Below are 18,342 nucleotides of genomic sequence, written 5' to 3' on the forward strand. Positions count from 1 at the left end.
TGCGCAGTTCCAGACAAAGAGCGCAAACATCTGATGGGACCCGGAGGATGCATTAGGAAGCAGAGACAGTAAGCGACAAGAAGGGAGGCCTGAGTGAAGGAGGTGTCTGTTTTATAAGATGTGATACACAAAGGTGGAGCAGCTGAAGTGCAGAAAAGAGAAGAGCTGGTGGATGGGAACGCATGTGCACGACGCAGGCACCCTTGACTCTTACAGCCAGCTTCTCCTCCATCCCCTTGACAGGACCACTTCCCACAAAGGACTAGGGCCACAGCACACATGCTTCATTTCAGCCTTCTCCACTGTAGTGAAGAAATACCACTCTGAAAATACGCTGACTACAAACAGTTAGAAACCCCCGCCCCAGCGCGCAGCAGCAAACATGAGACTGTCCTTACCGGAAGGTGACTAAGGGGCACGTCCACCTGGCCCAGGAAGTCGTCTCGTGTCTGTTAGGAAGAGAACAAAGAGTTAGTGTTTCCATCTCTTCACCAAGCGTCAGCATTTCCTAAAAATGTTTTATCATGAATAGAGACGAAGGTCCAGGGCCTGGCACTGGAATGTGGAGGGCGGAAGGCCCCGAGGAGACACGAGTAACCACGCCCCAGGAGACCAGGAGCCCGTGCGCCTGGACTGAGCTAGCTGAGATTCTGTTTGGTGTCTGCTACCAAGCAGAATGCTAAGGAAGCCTCTGTAGAAGCTGGGAGAACATGATCAGTGAGGGAAGAGACAGGCAGGGCCACAGAGGGTTTGAGGGCACAGCTGGGTCCAGCTGAAAGAGAAGATGGCAAAGAAATGCTAGGAACATTTTAACAAGTGTTTACTGATCCAATGCTAAAAACTAAAGAGCTTCTTGAGAGCTGAGAGCCAGCGGAAACAGTGTATGGCCTAGTGATGAATGCATCCTACAAACTGCATCTCACAAAAAAATACACACACTTTTTAAATCCAGCAAGTACACTGCTTTTTGATTTAGTAAGTGCACTGCTTCAGAATCCACGTTTATGGATCAGGTCCTGCTAATTTTTGGACACACCATGCCTCTCCCTCTCCACATCTACCATACTGCACGTATCTCTCCCGACTTCAAAGAGGCCCAGGTGAAAAATCATTTGGAGACACACGCTAGTTCCCTCTCAGGCTCTGGGAGTCATCTGGGAAGTCATGATTCAGCTCCAGGGGTCACTGGCCTGGACCACAGGGTGTCCAACAGACCACAGTCACACTATGTCCCTCAGTTACGGTGCTTGTGGCGTGGCCTCTGATGTTCAGATGACCCAAGAAACAAACTGGGACACAATGACTTTGCTGCTCTCATATAAAAATATGCAGCTGGTTCCACCACATTCAAAATGCACAAAAGTCTGGCAGTTCTTTAGATGTGATCAGACCAGCCCCATAGCTAGCTTGAGCCACCCAAGAAGGAATCCAGCCTACCTCGTGCTGAATCCTGGCCTCTTATTGCTCCTCTGCTAGTTTACAGAGAAAGTTTCTAATTCACAGATGCTACTTTTCAAGTGTACTTGAAAAGCATTCTCTTCTTCCATTTAAAAGGAAGCAGCAGGTAAATATGAATGAGATTTATTGAAATGACTCGCTCCAAGCTTAGGAATTCCTTTTAGATAATTGAAAAAATTTGATGAACTGGAAAGCCATCTGTCTCCTCTAAACAATCCATACAGGATAACAAAAAAATCAAAGTTACCACGGTTTAGGTATGCATGAAGAATGAGACTAGTCCCAATCCTTTTGATGAGATTTTCATTTCTTTTACTTTCTTAGCTGTATCTGCTACAACTCAACATGGAGAGGCCTCATCTAGCATAAAGCGGTAAAGAGAGTGCCCATAGATTCTGTATGTCTTACCAAGAGCAGCAGTCAGCAGAAGGCCTTGAGAATAATGACAGCCTTGCTCTCCAGCTCTCAGACCTAATCACGCTGCCCCAGTGACACACACCAATGACAGTTACACAAGGAGTTAGGCAGTGTGCCTGTTAGTTCTCTATTTGGCTGATTGCACTTTTTTTTTTTTTTTTTTTAGATGGAGTCTCTCGCTCTGTCACCCAGGCTGGAGTGCAGTGGTGCAATCTCAGCTCACTGCAACCTCCGCCTCCTGGGTTCAAGCGATTCTCCTGCCTCAAACTCCTGAGTAATTGGGACTACAGGCATACACCACCACGCCCAGCTAATTTTTGTATGTTTAGCAGAGATGGGGTTTCACCACGCTGGCCAGGCTGGTCTCGAACTCCTGACCTCCAACGATCTGCCTGCCTCGACCTCCCGAAGTGCTAGGATTACAGGCGTGAGTCACCACGCCTGGGCTGCTTTTGCTATAATTTTAAAGCTAATATAAATATCAGTTAACTGTACTATTAAAAAAAGGAAATTCACTGAATATTGACCATCAATTGTCTGCTTAATGTGAGCAGAGTAGTGTGGCCACTTGCCACCTCTCCTCCTGCTGCTACGGCTGCTAACATGGGAAAGAAAAGACAATCAGCAGAAGGACAAGACAATCTTATTCAAAGCTGTTTCACAACCTGATAGCTTTGAAAGGCTGCCCCTGAACCATTAACCTAAGTGCATTTCAATGAAACTTCACAAAATATCTACATGCCCATGTTGTTTTGCCAGGGAGACATTTGAGTTCCAAACTGATAAAACAGGTTAAAGCTTTGCCCAGACACCAAAAGACAGGCACCCAGTACTAACGGCTGGCAGCCGGTCTTTACACAGTGCTCCCTGTCTGTGGGTTCTGTGCCAAGGCTGCGTCTAGTCCTCGCAATAACCTTCAGAGGCAGGTACAATGATTGTGCCCATTTTACAGATGGGAAACCAGAGAGGTGTGCGGCTGAGGTGCCCATCAGCCTGTGCCCTTAACTGGCACTGTGTGCCGTATGTCAGCAACTGGCAGGAAAGCAAGGCGGTACCAGCTCTGGGCTTCCCACTGGATGCTGGCTTTAAACAGTGTGGATGAGAAGGGAAGGATTCTGATGATGGCACAGTCTGATGAGACTTCAGAGGGTTCTGGTAAAATGCTTATTTGCTATGTTATCTTTACACTACCTCCTACTCCAACTGTTCCTTTCCTCAAATGGAACACAGTTTACCGAATTCCCTGAGGTACTGCAAAGCCAGGAAACTTCAGTTATACCTTTTATCACATGTTCTCATTATGTTAAAAAAATTTTTTAAAACAGTAAAAGATGAGGCAATTCGCCATTAAAGGAAACAGAAGGCTCTTATTCGTTTACATGAAGAGATGGAAATTATTTTTGAAACAAAATAGGGATCAAGTACAGAAATGCACATGGTCAAAATGAACTGGCTTAAACTAGTGTTTCACCAGTCAATGGAAGATGCAGTTGGTTGAGAGATCTAGGTTTCAAAGGTTCCATTGTTGCCAAAACTACAGAAAGTTCAGGCCATGTAAAATATTTAGGTTAGGGATACTACACTGATTAAAAACAAAAATGGCCAGGCATGGTGGCTCGCGCTTGTAATCCCAACACTTTGAAAGGCTGAGACGGGCAGATCACTTGAGGTCAGGAGTTCAAGATCACTCTGGTCAATATGGCGAAATCCCGTCTCTACTAAAAATACAAAATTAGCCGGGAGTGGTGGCTAGTGCCTGTTGTCCCAGCTACTTGGGAGGCTGAGGCAGGAGAATCGCTTGAACCGAGGCAGAGGTTGCAATGAGTTGAAATCCCATCACTTGCACTCCAGCCTGGGAGACAGGGCAAGACTCCATCTCAAAAACAAACAAACAAACAAACAAAAATGTCTTCACCACCGCAGAGGAGATCTAACGGGATCAGAGAACCCCCCGGTGCCTTTATGCCACGGGGAGGAGCAGGCACGCTGAAGGAACACCTCTGTTTGATGTAAGAGGAACTGGGAGGTGTGCTAGTGTGCAGGATTCTGCCTGTGGGCCCTGGAGGGACAACGTTTGAGGCCATCCCAGCACCCTTAGGTCATCACCACCACAGTGCAACATCTCGTACCAACATTATAAAAGCATTAATCAAATCAATTTTTAATGATTTCCAATACAAAATTATTTCCATCCAGCATCAAGTTAACTATAAGAGCCTACAAAACCAAATTAACTTCAACCCGTATGGTGAACGCTGGTATTTCTTGTGGTTATTTTTAAGTGGTAAAATGCTGTCAATTTCCAAGCTGTTACTTGCCATACAACTCTCAAGGCTGAAAATGTGCCCTTTAGTAACAAAATAATAAATGCTCCCTTCTAATGAGCCATCAAATATTTTCCCAGTGAAATGACAATGTAGAATGGAGCCCCTGAAACGTGTCCTATCAGGTGAAACAAAAATTCATATTCTGATATTGGAAAAGTTACATACACAAATAAAACACTGTCTCTTTTAGAGCTTGTGCGGTAAATACTGATGAACTACATTCAGGACTGCCGCCCTCCCCTTTAAAACTCACTATTAAGTAAGAAGAAGGGGACAACTGGGCGCCCTGTTCATGCAGAGGGGTATGCTGCCACCGAGGGTGGATGCCACCAGGACCTGAAGCCCGGGGACTATTATAATCACTCCAGTAGAAGAGATTATAGCCTGCGGGCATTTCCCCAGATGTGAGTGCACACTAGGTCAAAGCTGTCAGCACTGACGTGGACGCCAGGCTTAGATGTCCTCACAAAATACTCAAGACTCAATTTCTCAAAGAACACATCCATTCAAAAAACAAACAAACAAACAAACAAAAAAACCAAAACCACAGGAACTCTTATCTTTAGGGTAGAACTGTACTTGGAGGACGTGATTCAAATCTTACTATACACCAATGACCACCTCACCCTATTCCTTTCAAGACAGAGGCGGTGGTAGCAGGGTTGGGTGCACAGTGAACTTCACATGGAAGCTCAAAGGGAGAGCATCTGACTGTGCAGAAAGACAAGCATTAAAAGAAGGAAGGGCTACCCACAGGTCACACTGGGGTCCTAAAGACCTCCAGCTGGGAGCCCAGGGGGTTGAGGGTGCAAGGAGCTATGATTGTGCCACCACACTCCAGCTCGGGTAACAGAGCAAAAGAATTGGTGATTCTTGGTAAAATGACCCATGTGTATTCCTGGAGCTATGTACCAAGGTAATATTTTTAAGTTATGAGTTACAATCCCACAAATGGGACACAGGAAGTATTTTTTAAAGTTAAGCATAATATAGAACAGAAAATATCAGTGCCTCACATAAAACACAGGTATGTACTATTTTGAGGAACTCATCTCAGTTATATACATATATAAATGTGTGTACTAAGTTGTGATCTAAGGTTAATTTCTTTTTGTGTGCCATCAAAAGAATTAGAAAGCCACTCAACTACAGAAAATGAAAACCATCCACTATTACCAACTGTCTGGGGTTTCTTTTTTTCTTTTTTCTTTTTTTTTGTTGAGACGGAGTCTCGCTCTGTCGCCCAGGCTGGAGTGCTGTGGCTGGATCTCAGCTCACTGCAAGCTCCACCTCCCGGGTTTACGCCATTCTCCTGCCTCAGCCTCCCAAGTAACTGGGACCACAGGCGCCCGCCACCTCGTAGTGATTTCAAAAAAAAGAAGTTTAGAGTTTCTTAAGACAAATGGAAGAGAACTGTAGAGAATTTAGAACATAGATCAGACAATAACAGAATGTAAGCATAAAGCAAAGACAGCATATGATCAGATGTTTGTATGTTACAGGTCGAGGTAAATATCACAGCTGCCTCCAACACGAAGCCAGAAAAACAACCTGGGCTTTCCCAGCAGACTAGTGAGTGCAGCTACCCCATGAGCTGCTCCATTCCAAGCACGGGCCTCCGCAGGCTGGCCCCAGTGCTGACAGAGGCCCTCAGCAAAGCACGACGCCAGCTTTGGCATTACAGAGAAAAGGAAGGAAGAATGTTCCTTTTCCTCCTTCCACTTATCAGGTACATCAGCTTCTATCACACACTCAGAGCAGGGCTGTGGTTCAGGAAGAGGTAAAATGTGAGTGTGGTTCCACCCACACTAGGCATTGCATAACCCAAGGAACGTTTCTGCACCTGGGCGGTGCCTCTGCCTTTCAAGGTGAATAGATTCAAAATATGTCACTGAAATTACCTTAAATAAGAGCCAAGTGGTATTCAAATAAAGAAAAAAGTGTGATGACATATTCTCTGAATGCACATACCCTAGCAAAATTCACTTCGTATGCACCAGAACATAAAACCCAAACAAAATTCAAGTACTTTTTGGTAAACACACACAGGGCTTTTACATGGCCAGCTCCTCTGCCATTTAGTTTTTAAGAAGTAAGGGACAAAATCTGCCATTCTGTTATACAGAGTATGGTGTGTCCTAGAGACACTGGTTCTTATTTATAACAATAAACAAGACCTCCATGTCAACAAAGTGTCAGAACAAATCTGCAGGACTTTTACAGGTCCGAGGAAAACCATGCTGGAAGGCAGCAGAACTCAACCCTGCTGGCTGCACCTACAACCAGGAAGGCCATCTATGTTGAGGAACACTTATTACTGAAGTTTAAAAAATTCAACTGAAGTTGGAGAGAGAGAGAGAGCGAGAGAGCAAGAGTGAGAGCGAGAGTGAGCGCAAGCGAAGAACAACTGTGCTTGCAGAGATTGCAGCAGCCCTGCAATAGCACCTGGCTTTAACCCCAAAGCATAACTAGACCAGTATAATCGGGGCGGTGAGAAGACACTCCTTTGAGGGCTCAGAGGGAGTCCTGGTGGCTCCAGGTACTCAGCTACGACATCAGGGGATGAGGTGTGCCTGATGTCCCCACCTCCCTCTGGGTGGGTGGAGGTGGTTCAAGCCCACTCAGTTCTCTGCCCCACTCCAAATATAAGCATATCCCAGGGGTGGGGTCAACTAATGGCCACAAGAATTACTTTTTTTTTTTTTTTGCAATAGGAGCACTTGATAATCTGAACTTAAGACCCAGGAAACTGGGGGTGCGAACACTGGGATAGGACTCTGCCAACTAGATGCCCAGGTAAGCAGCACTGTTGTGCTTAGGAGCTTTTCCTCCTCAGCTCCTTCAGGCAGGGCTCAGCCACAGGCAGGAGGCATCTCTCCCTGTACATTCTCATCTGGACTGTCCACGGTTCAAGTGCTCAGCAGCCACAGGGTCTGGGGGCTTTGGAGCTCTGGACAGGACAGGACAACACAGTTCTGCCACGTAGCAGAGGCACGAGCAGAATGCTGCAGGGACACCTTGGGGGAGTGGCAGATTCTGCCAAGGGAAGGCCAGGGATGACCATGCAGGACATAACTCCAAGCAGGGTCCTGAGGCAGGAGTATGCAGGGAGGACGGAGCAGGGAGGACAGGAGTGGCCAGCACGGGAGCACCCGGCTGAGGGCTCGCTGACCAAAAGGTCCATGTCACCAATGAGGCGTGGTGGGGAGGGAAGCTGAGGCCGGGCCTCAGGGTCCCATATGGCTTGCTCTCTCAAGAGGACAGTCTCCTGGGGCAAGCGAAGATGCATGAGGACATTAAACAGGGAATAACTGGCAAGGACTGTGTCCCAAAAAGGTGTCTGAGCAGGAGAGCTGACTGGAGAGAGAGCACTAAGGACAGCGCTGAGGACAGCGTGAAGTCACCCAGTTGAGCACCACAAGGGTGCGGCCCACTCAGGACACGGAAGGAGTGGTGTTCCCGCATAAGGGTTCCGCTCAGGGATGCTTCGTGTCAGCAGGTGTTTGTTCGCTGGGTGATGAGGGCATCAGGTAATGCCCACTAAGGCCTCAGTGCAGTGCCCATCAGGAGGGCTGGGAGCTGCAGACCAGCATTACTGACTTGACACTGACACAAAGCAAACGTGGAGGACGGCGGAGGAAGAAGTAGCCCAAGGAAGGCGTGGCCAAGTCACTGCCTGAGACTCGCACTGAGCGCAGGACTGGCTATCCCACCATCCAGGCACGGAAGCTGCCTGCAGCACAGTCCATACTGCCTGTCACCCCGACAGTCACCGCCTTTATTCTCCTCTCTGTGAAGACATGTCTTCCCCTTTCACCCAGACATGCTTGGTTACAGATCTAGGGGAAACAACTGCCTCTTGAATGTTGTACTTTTTCAGAGGAGGGAAGAAGCCAGAGCTTGTCATGCTTACAGGTTCTGGGGCACAGCCTGGCATCACAGTTATCTGTTACATCTACTCCAAAGCTGTCCAGCTGCACAATGCCACTGACAGCTTCTTACAAGGTTATTTTATTTTTGCAAAAAATGCAGATGTAGAAACCCCTCAGGTATTACTGGCGTCCTATTATTAATTGTTCCTCCACTGTCTTTCTTGTGAAAGAAATGCTAAATGTATTTGCTGAATAAACTGAAACATTTTAATGAATATAATATACTAAAAATAAGGCAAACATTTACATATATTCTACTTCTTACAAAGCAAACTGATATGAGATTGAACTTAATTTAAAAGTTAATTTGAAAGTCAATTTAGAAGGAAAATGTGTCACTGGGTTCTCTTTATAATATTGTTTAATTTTGTGCTTCTGGTTTTATGGTGCAATTTGTCTTAATTTCTCAAGATTTCAGGATAATTTTACCAGGATAAGTGTCACTTTTCTACTCTTTTAAAATCAAATCTTCTGCAAGCAATTTTAATACCAGATTAAACGTATCAAGGAAAAAATAGCAATGATACTTCTAGATCCTATATTTTTTCTCTGAACTTAACTACCAAAGAACAGATCTTAATCTCAAATACTGAATGACAGACACTCTTAGTAACCATGCGGTGTCAAGAAATGATTTGGATTTGGGTAAAAGTAACCCTAAGTACACCAGCAGTTCAATGCCAGTTTTTACTTTGATTTCATTTTCATATTTATTGCTAAAAGCTCTTCCTCACATATCTCAGGGCATCTGAACCTCACAGTCCATCCCACTGCCTGGCTGGCTCATAGTTGGGATATGTGGAATGTCACAAGCCAGCAACAACAAATTACATGGCAATAGAAGTGCTGTGTGGTTTTATTCTTGAATTGTAATTACTGAAGGCTCTGAACTAGAGTCATATAGGTTTATGCAAGGACACTAGCGAACTTTTCATAAAGTCTCCATTAAACAGCCTCAATGCAAGCATTGGCATCCTAGTTAGATCTGTTGCAGGACTTCTCCTTAGTTCAGCTAAAGAGGGGTCCTCGTCACATGACCACAAAAAATTAGGCTCACAATTTAAAGGGTGAGAAAAACGGGACTTATTGGACAAAAAGGAAAAAAAGGAAGGCAGGAACTCTCCGCAAAGCTGGAGTCCTGCCAGTGTGCTTCCTGCCTCACAGACTGCCTAGGCGACAAGAATGAAATTCCATTTCAAAAAAAAAGAAGAAAGAAACTTGCCCAAGGTCACAGAGCTAGTGGGGAGTGGCCAAAACATGAACCCAGGCAGTCTTCCATCGTGATGGAGAAGCTGTACTTCATGCACCAGAGTTGTAAGGAAAACATGAACAGGCTCCCCCAATCCCTGCTCAAAAATCCTAGTATGCTATGTTGTCATCCCCAACTCCATATTCCCTCATGAATTACACTTGCCAAATCTTGCCATGTGCCCTTCTTCCCTCATCTATATTTTAATAGAAAAACGAAATGAGTAACATGTAAGTTTGAAAGAAAAAACAAATGGAACAGAATACTTTTTATTTTTTTACTTCACTCCCCCCATGCCCTACCCCCCCGCCCACACCCGATATCTTTTAAAGCAGAGCTCTTCAAACTGGAGCATGCACAGCTCTAGGGATATACAAAGACTTTCCAGGGGACCCGGACATGGGCAATTCTAAAGAAATCATTTTCTAGATCCTTCCATATGTCCTCTTCCTTGAAACCGATCTGGCCTGAGAATAGTGCTTACCTTCTGCGGCTCTCCTTTCCTGCTTCCCCTTTCTAAACTAAACCACAACCTTCCATCCCTGCCTTTCCAAAGAAAGACGTACTCCTCACCCTTCTTGAATCATACACCATGGTCCACTTTGCTGGGTATAAAAGTCTCTGGAGGACAAAATGAATGAAGGAACGGAATCTATCATAAAGTCAAGTCATTAACTAGGTTGTTATAAAAACATTTCCCTGAAAACTCCGAAGTAGTTAAAGCCAAGTCCCCCCGCTCCCTCCCCACCCCGCCCCACACCACATAACAATTTTAGATGACAACAATGGAAAAGAAAAATTCCTTCTTTCCACACATCAGGTTGATGAGAAGAGTGTGTAGAGGAAAACTTCAAAGCTCTGTAAAACAAATTAAGCAAAAGATTATACATATTTTGAAATATACCATATAAAACAAGGATGTCCAAGGATGAGGAGAAACTTCCATTAACTAGATTTTAGAGTCTAGCAGGTGCTTGTTTAGGCACAGAATATGGGCCTCCTCCCTACAATCCACTGAAGACACGCTGAGAAACAGGGCCCAACTCACTCTTTTTCTAGTCTCTTGGTGACAGAGTAACACCAGCAGGTACTGGGGCAGAATGCGCAGCACTGAGATGTGCCGTTAACCAGAATCTTAAGACACCGGGCTGCTTAGACACCAGAATCCCTGCGAAGTTCTCAAATCACTGTACTCAGGCCTCACCTCAGAAAATTAAATTTCTGGGGGAGGGGCTCAGTTGTAGGTGTGATTTAAAAGCACTCTACCTTATTCTAATTTTTGGCCAGGGCTGACAACCACTGGGTGAAGCTACCTGTTTTCCTTGTTTACAAAAGAGAAACTATAATTACTTATTAAACTAGTGGAGTGACACTGATCAGCAAACTAATACTAAATTGCAATCTCAGAGTATACAATAGGTTCCCCTCCTTCTCCAGCTCTCCTCACTTGTGCCTCTGCTGTTCTCCTAAATGAGAAATCACTGGACCCATTTACACATGGAGGTAAAAATAACTGCCTGGGCCCGGAATGCAGATGAGATGCAGAAGATGGTGCATTTCTGGCTGCCCCTGTTTGGAACCCCAGTGCTCTGGCCTGATAGGGCTGGGATATTAATAGGAGTAAGATTCACAGGTGTACAAAGCACAGGGATTTCACTAGTCACGGCGAAGGGATATCTGGCTGCCACTCTAATACTGGGGCTAAAAAAACAAATCCCATTTCAAAATAGAATCAGAGAATGTGATCCTTAGGCGGGACCTCAAAAGTCATTTAGTGCAACATATATCTTAGGCTTGTATCCTCATCCATCCCTGCTTTCAAGTGGGTGCTCACCCTGCTTAGCTCTGAACATCATCAGTGATAGGGAGCTACCTACCTAATGGGTTTGTGGAAAGGGGATGGGTTTTAGACATATAGATGGCTAGTTTAAAATCCCATGTCTATCTAGAAGCAGCTGAACAACCAAAGGAAGGTTTCTCAATCACCAAAGGTCAATCTCATCCAAAGTGAGCATAAAAACCACTTTATCTTGCACAGTCATTGATACTAAATGGGACAGTTAGATTCAACAAATGTTCTTTCTTTTTTAACTGAGACAGAGTCTTGTTATGTTGCCCAGGCTGAACTGCAGTGTCACAAACATAGCTCACTGTAGCTTCAAACTCCTGGGTCCAAGCACTCCTCCCACTTCAGCTTCCTGAGTAGCTAAGACTACAGGCATGTACTACCACATCAGGCTAATATAGATAGATATAATTTTTTTTTTGGTAGAGATAGGGTTTTGACCAGGTGGTCTCAAAATCCTGGGCTTAAGTGATCCTCCCACGTTGGCTTCCCAAAGTGTTGGGATTACAGGTATAAGCCACTGCCCCTAGCCAATAAATGTTACTTCTGACTAGCGTATCTCAAAGTCAGCATTATTAACATTTGGAGCTAGATAATTCTTTCTGCAAGGGCCGTCCTGTGCTTCGTAAGGAATTTGGAAGCATCTCTGGCTTCTGCTCGCTAGATATAGCAGCAACTGTCACCCCTCAGTTTTGTGCAATCCACAACTGTCAAATGTCCCTGGGAGTCAGGTGTGGGGGCAGGGGGAAGAAGTGCTCCCAGTTGAGGACTACTGTCCAATCCTCCTCCCTCCCCTCCACTCTGGAAGGTGTCCATTCCATTCTTGGGCAACTCTATAAGAATGTTCTAGTAATCTGGTGCTCATTTTTCTTTAACTCCGATCTCCTTGAAACATCAAAATAAAAGTAATGTAAGTTTCTGTAACTAGAAAGTGGCAGGACTAGGATTTGAACCAGACTCTCTTTCACTCTAACACTCAAGAGTGAAAGAGTTATTTGTTTCCACTGTTTCTTAGTGGCTAATCTCTACCACGGGTCAGGATGGCTTAATTTGAAGAAAGTTATGTCCTTATCCTCCAGCTGCTTTTCCTTTTGCCCCCAGAGTACTTAAAAAAAGATCAGCAAGCAAAGCTGCATGTACCAGAGTATTTCCTAATTAATGGGTAAAACAGAGAGTGTGACATAGTTCACTACGTGGCTGCCAGGGAAATCCCCAAGAAGCTGAGACCTAAGGCAGAGCTTCTTGCACGACTGAGTTGTGTTTAAGATCAAGAGCAAAAGCTACACAGTTTCCAGAACAAGGAGCCAGGCCACACAGGGCTATAAATGGGGACACACAGTGGGGCTAGCATCCAAGCCAGGAAAGTCCAGGAACATGACAGGGGAAATGTGAGGGTGCTTTAGAGAAAATCCCAGAGGAGCAAAATGCCCCCAATATTAACTTCAATGTCGCATCAAAAGCCTTCAACAATCAAACTACCAAAGACAGTAAGAATGAGCATCCTAGGCACTGACCTTTGACTCTTTATGTCTCAAAACACAAGATCAACCTGGGAGAGAAAAGTTCCATTCATTACTCATAACTTTTTCCAAGAATCACTGTGTACACGGGCTACAATTCAAGTGCCCATGCTTGCAAGTGGTTGTGCACCCCCGCCATTTGGAAAACCCACCAGGATGAGTTAAGTAAGGCCCCAGGAGCAGGGCTGCCCAGTGCTGATGGCAAGTGTCTACTTCACTTTTGCACTCTGATGCCTCTCTTGTCTCACCCTAGTCCCAGTTCTCAAATCCACTTCTGTTGCACGGCCTGCTCTCTACTGATGACTACAAGGTAGAAGAGACAAGGAAAGCACTATCTCCAAGAAGTTCATCATCTTGATGCATGTGTTCAAAGTCACAGGTGGAGATCTGAAGTACGCCATGGAAGGGGTCCTCCCAGGCCTGGGGCATGGAGCCTTGGGTACTGTTGCTTGTTGGGAAAGAGCTAGCTAAATGGGCACCAATCCTTCCCTGGACGAGGGTCCTCATCTGGAAAACGGGGCTAGGACCATCTGCACGTTCTATTTCATAAACTGGTAGATATCTCAGATGTTAGGGTATATGAAAGGCTGCTGCAAGTTACTATTGAATGTTATTAAGCTACTGTTAGTGAATATTTTAAATTGTTGAGAAACAGGAGGAGTAGTGGGTCCCTGCCAAGGCTGGCCAACTGGAAAGCATACAGTTATTTTCAGAAAGCCAGTGGTTCAATTCATCTAGTCTCCAATGAAGGAACTGTTGTGTTGCAGAGTTCAGTGTGCGCAATTTGAGAAACCCTGTTCTATTCTGTGAGGACAAAGTATATGAAAGAGCTTTAAAAAGTGGGATGGAATGTTAGAAAGTATCCCTTAAAAAATAACTTCATGAAGCAATAAAAGGTAGCATAAGGAGCAACATGCAAGACTAAATAAGGCTAAAAACCTTGGTCTAACTTCAAAATGGGGACACTCTCTTGGAATTTTAGAAATGACTTCTTTTTTTTCTCCTTTAAAACATTATCTAGTGGGAGGTTATTCACCAACGTACAGACATGATACGCTCATGAGGCGATTTATGTATATACCGGTTGTATGAAACATAAAGCCTACAATCCCAAAGAAAATTGTGTCATCTATAGTAATCTCCTCAGGCTAGACTACAAAAGATTCTGGAATCTACAAAGTAACTGGGACACCAACCAGCATGGATCCAGGAGCTTCAGTGACATTCTCTCACCATGCTGAGGTTCTCAGTGAATCCCCCAACCACTGGGGCAGGGGCAACAAGGGAATATGATGTGTCCCATTGCACTTCCGAGTGCACACTGGTGGGCACCTCTATAGGGTGCCTGTAGGGAACCAAAGGGCATGGCACCAGTGGTAACTCACCTCTGATGACAGAGCTGGGCTTGGGGCCTGGGCACAGTTTCCTGGTCATCCTAAACATTAATAGGTATTCTGCATTCAACTCCATGATATTTCAATGGCTAGAACTAAGGCTGCAGAAATACCCACCACGTTTCTATCTTATGATTCACAGACAACTGCTTGAAAAGCACAGGCTGCTCCAACAGTCACAGGGATCCTGGCAGAACTGTTCGGCTGCGCTCACTCTGACCCTGAGTAAGCTCCCCAGCCTCCTGAGTGTCTCTCAAGTGGAGATAATAGTTGATAATCCAATGCATTATTAGAGGAATCATGAAGATATGCACTAAACTAGCATAAGGCCTAGAAGAGAGCAGATGGCTGAGAGGTAAATTAAACTGTTAAACTGTTATTCTACAGGGTACCTTCCTGGAAAGAAAACTAGAGAGAGTGACACATTGCAGGGGGTACTTAGGAGCTGGCCTACATAGTCACAGCTATATAGACGATTCCCACAAAATTCTAACCTTCCCATTGATCAAAGCACCCAATTTCATTAAAATTCAACTTCCAATGACTATATTCAGGGGCTGAATTTTACTAGAACATGAGGAGGAGAAGGGATGAGTGAATAGCAATGGCCCAGGAGTTCAGATACTCGGGGCTAAACTGATATATTCAGACACTTAAATGAGCTCTATAGGTTGTCATTCTTTTATCGATTTAATCATTTGAGCTCTTCTTCCATAGTTGAAAGGAAAGAGTACTGAGACTGTTAAAGGAACCTGGTGCCTAACACACTATGGAACCCAAGGGAAATCACGTAAACTTTCTGTGCTGTATTTCTGTGCTGTATAAAACGTGGGGCTAAGACTCGGCAACTTGAAGATTCTTTACACGTGTACAGTTTTCAGAGCTTATGAGATATACCTTGCTGTAATAATACCAGTTTCCTTTGTCTTTAGTGTCTATTTTGGACAAAGTTTAACTGAAAAAAATTATCTAATAATCTGTAAATCAAGCAATATGCACATACTTTCAATTTAGAAACTGAGGAGCAAATCTAGTAAAGCAGACAGAGATGCACACAGGGGCAAACCCTGCCCACTGGGCCACAGACTCATTCATCCTGGAACCCCCTGCACCTAACAGAGCTCAGCATATACTGGAATTCGGTAATACTGCACTGAACTGGGCTGGGACTCTCTGACTGCCATGTGCAAAAAACTCCAAGCATGGCCTCTACAGAGTTTCTCTGCTCCCATTCCTGAATAATTCTGAGAACTGAGTGCTGGGAAAGACAGCAAAATGAGAGTGGCTCCGTATTCTGTCTTTTGCTCTATTCCTGGCCCCGCATCTTTTTGGATGGTGACTTGGTGTAGTTATTTAACTTCTCTGAGACCAGCTTCTGCATTTGCAAAGCGGGGATAACAATTACGAAGTGGGGATAACACTGAGAGGTGTTCAGGAGGATGAGCCTGGGAGAGGACTGGTGCACTAGATGGAACGTAGTATTAAATCCAAATACATCCTCAAGAGTACAAAGTGCTGCAAAACTTCCATTTAAGCCTGGGTGGTAACCCTCCTATTTGCGTCAAACAATTAATTTTAAGCTATAAATCAACAACTATTAGCATATACAAGGCACTCACCACTCTGTGCCCAGCACTATTCTAAGAGCTTTGCACAAGTTAGTTCACTTAATCCTCACAACAACCTTATAAGGTAGATGCTATCTATCCCTGTGTTACAAACGAGCATAGTAAAACATAGAAAGGCCTAGTAACTTGTCCAGGGTACACTGTGAGTAAGCAGTGGAGCCAAGATCTAAATTTTCATCCATGACAAGATGTACAGTCTCTGAAGTCACGAATGTGGCTGATTTTACTTTTCAAAGTAAAACCTCCAATTCTTATTTTTTTTTCTTTTTGCTGGATCAAAATCTTGCCCAGACATTGGCACATTCTTGATCATTCCTTGAGGAGCTAGTCATTGTAACATCTGGCAGATCATAAATGGACCATTTAGGCATTTGGAGGATAAACTATAAATTTGAGCCTTACTTTGGATACTATCTTGAGAAAAACTGCGAACAGCTGACTGGGAAGCTCTTAAAATTTTATTTTTTAAAAAGGATACCAGAAAGCCTTTTTGAAACTCTCCATTACCCCAACCCCAATTCATCTCCCAAAGGGACCAAGATTGGGGAGGAAACTGCCTATCTATTTATGAAATTCAACTTACTCATATCTGTTACAGGACCTCTCTGTAAAAGCTGTCAATGTGTGGGTGAATTGATTCTACCCCTCCATAGACGGTAACTTAGGGCATTTCAAACCCACAGTAAATGGCAACTAGCTCCAAATAGACACTAAAATACATTTAGTGTACACAAAGGTACTAAAAAATGTTTTGATTCATTAGTACATACTGTATTTTTCTTTTCAGGCATCAATCTGTCAAAGAAATACCTTGATGTCTAGCAGCCAAGAAATGTATCACTGCTATTCATATGCTAAGCTGCAATTCAAGAAGTCAAGGGGACAAAAACACATTTGTTTCAGCCAAGCTCAAGCATCTCCCTCTCCCCTCACCCTGCAAAGGGAACTGAAGACAGGAGGTGACACTCGGATAAAGGCACCGATGTGGCACCTTCTCAAATCGCTTATCATGCGGGATGCACACAGTGTGCGAACAATTAGCAGCTTTGTGTAGGAGGAATCCTCTTTTATTCTCTTGAAAGTCAAGTGAGAATTTCTAATAAAACAGAATCACAAACTACAGAATGGTTACTGTGCGTACAAGACCAAACCGTGTTGAGCCACAAGCCTTCTTCAGCCTTATCACATGTGTATGTAAATGTGCATATTCTAGTTGAGGAGTGAAAGTCACTGCAAACATTCGAGGGATGTGACTAAAGATAATATTTAGAAGGCAACTGTCATCAATTCAACGTGATGGCTAAGTAATCCTCAGTCATGTCATGAATCAGTATTAGCTACAGCCAGCAACTTAATCACTTATTTATTTAATTTTGCTTTTTGCTGGAAGAAATAATATGCTACGCTGCAATTCAAGAGAACAAAAATACAGTGAGATATTGTCATACAAAATGTAATTTAGGAGCCTGTTCTATATCCAAGGTGACATGATATCCCCAGAAATGTTTGTCATCATGTGCTCAATGGAATGAACCCGAGAGAACAGTGATTACTTAGAAGTGCTGCACTAAAGGGAGCCCATAAACTCACCCAGACCACAAACATGTCGTTTTTTTTTTTTTTTAAAGGAAAAACGGGGAGAGAGAAGGAAAAGACAAACGTTAAGGCAGTGTTCTAAACACTGCACATGCGTTATTTCATTTAATCATCTCAATAATCCTAAGGCAGAAACCATTATTAGTCTTATTTCGAAAATCAGAAAAGTGTGGTTTCAAAATGTTAAGTAATTTGCCCAAGTCATATGGTGAATCAAGCCCTAATTGTGCAGTGGAAAATTCAGGATTGTCTTCCATATTGTTGCTGCAGATTTTACTAAGATAACCAGGGTTCCAGGGATAGGCTGAACATCAGGAATTCCCAGAATACTATCAGTATCATGCATTACAACCCAAAGAAATTCAGGTTCCCTTAAAACATATACAGAAAAAAAATTGTTTTTTTCTTTTATAGGGATATTTCTATAATTTACACTAAGATATGACATTCATGTAGACAGGGTGAACTAGCACAGATTTAAATTACCCAAAACGGTATAGCATATTATCAGAGATTCATCTACTGTAAATGTAAGTCTCCTTGATTTTATTCTCAATTAGTATCACTGATTTAGATGACTCTAATCATACTTGTTAACCCTGAGACATCATTTTTAAATTGTTTCCCTTCAAGAATTTAAATTGCTATTTTATTGGAGAAAAAGCCACTGAAGAATAGAAAAAGGGATCATCAAAGCATAACAGGGAAGAATAATCAACACAGAAAGGTGCACTTGTAAGAGGGGGCTCCCAGGAAAAGACTCGGAGACAGTGAAAAATTATGGAACAGGAAACAGTCAAATATGGATATGATCACCGAAATCTGTCTCTGGTCAAACGTTCCAACACACAGAGATACCTACCAAGAGAACAGGCGCAGGGGCTTACAAGGACACTTGTTGACTGCATTTGGGGTCCACCCAGCTCATTCAGGACAACGCCCCATATCAGGATCCTTCATTTAATCACATCTGCA

The 18,342-nt window shown here is 43.9% G+C and overlaps 1 protein-coding gene across 43 annotated transcripts in view; it reads right to left on the minus strand.

Annotated features, from left to right (window-relative positions):
* Positions 1-18,342, minus strand: part of NEDD4L (NEDD4 like E3 ubiquitin protein ligase) — a 367,516-nt gene that overhangs the window by 85,731 nt on the left and 263,443 nt on the right. For 34 of the 43 annotated variants that reach the window (XM_077974748.1, XM_077974746.1, XM_015122082.3 and 31 more), the window contains one exon: positions 399-449. The exons of the other annotated variants lie outside the window; for them this stretch is intronic. In XM_077974748.1, the coding sequence (XP_077830874.1) occupies positions 399-449 (51 nt within the window). The remainder of the gene's footprint in view (positions 1-398; positions 450-18,342) is intronic. 43 annotated transcript variants of the gene reach the window in all.

This window comes from Macaca mulatta, chromosome 18 (assembly GCF_049350105.2).
Source record: "Macaca mulatta isolate MMU2019108-1 chromosome 18, T2T-MMU8v2.0, whole genome shotgun sequence".
NCBI classification, from domain to species: Eukaryota; Metazoa; Chordata; class Mammalia; order Primates; family Cercopithecidae; genus Macaca; species Macaca mulatta.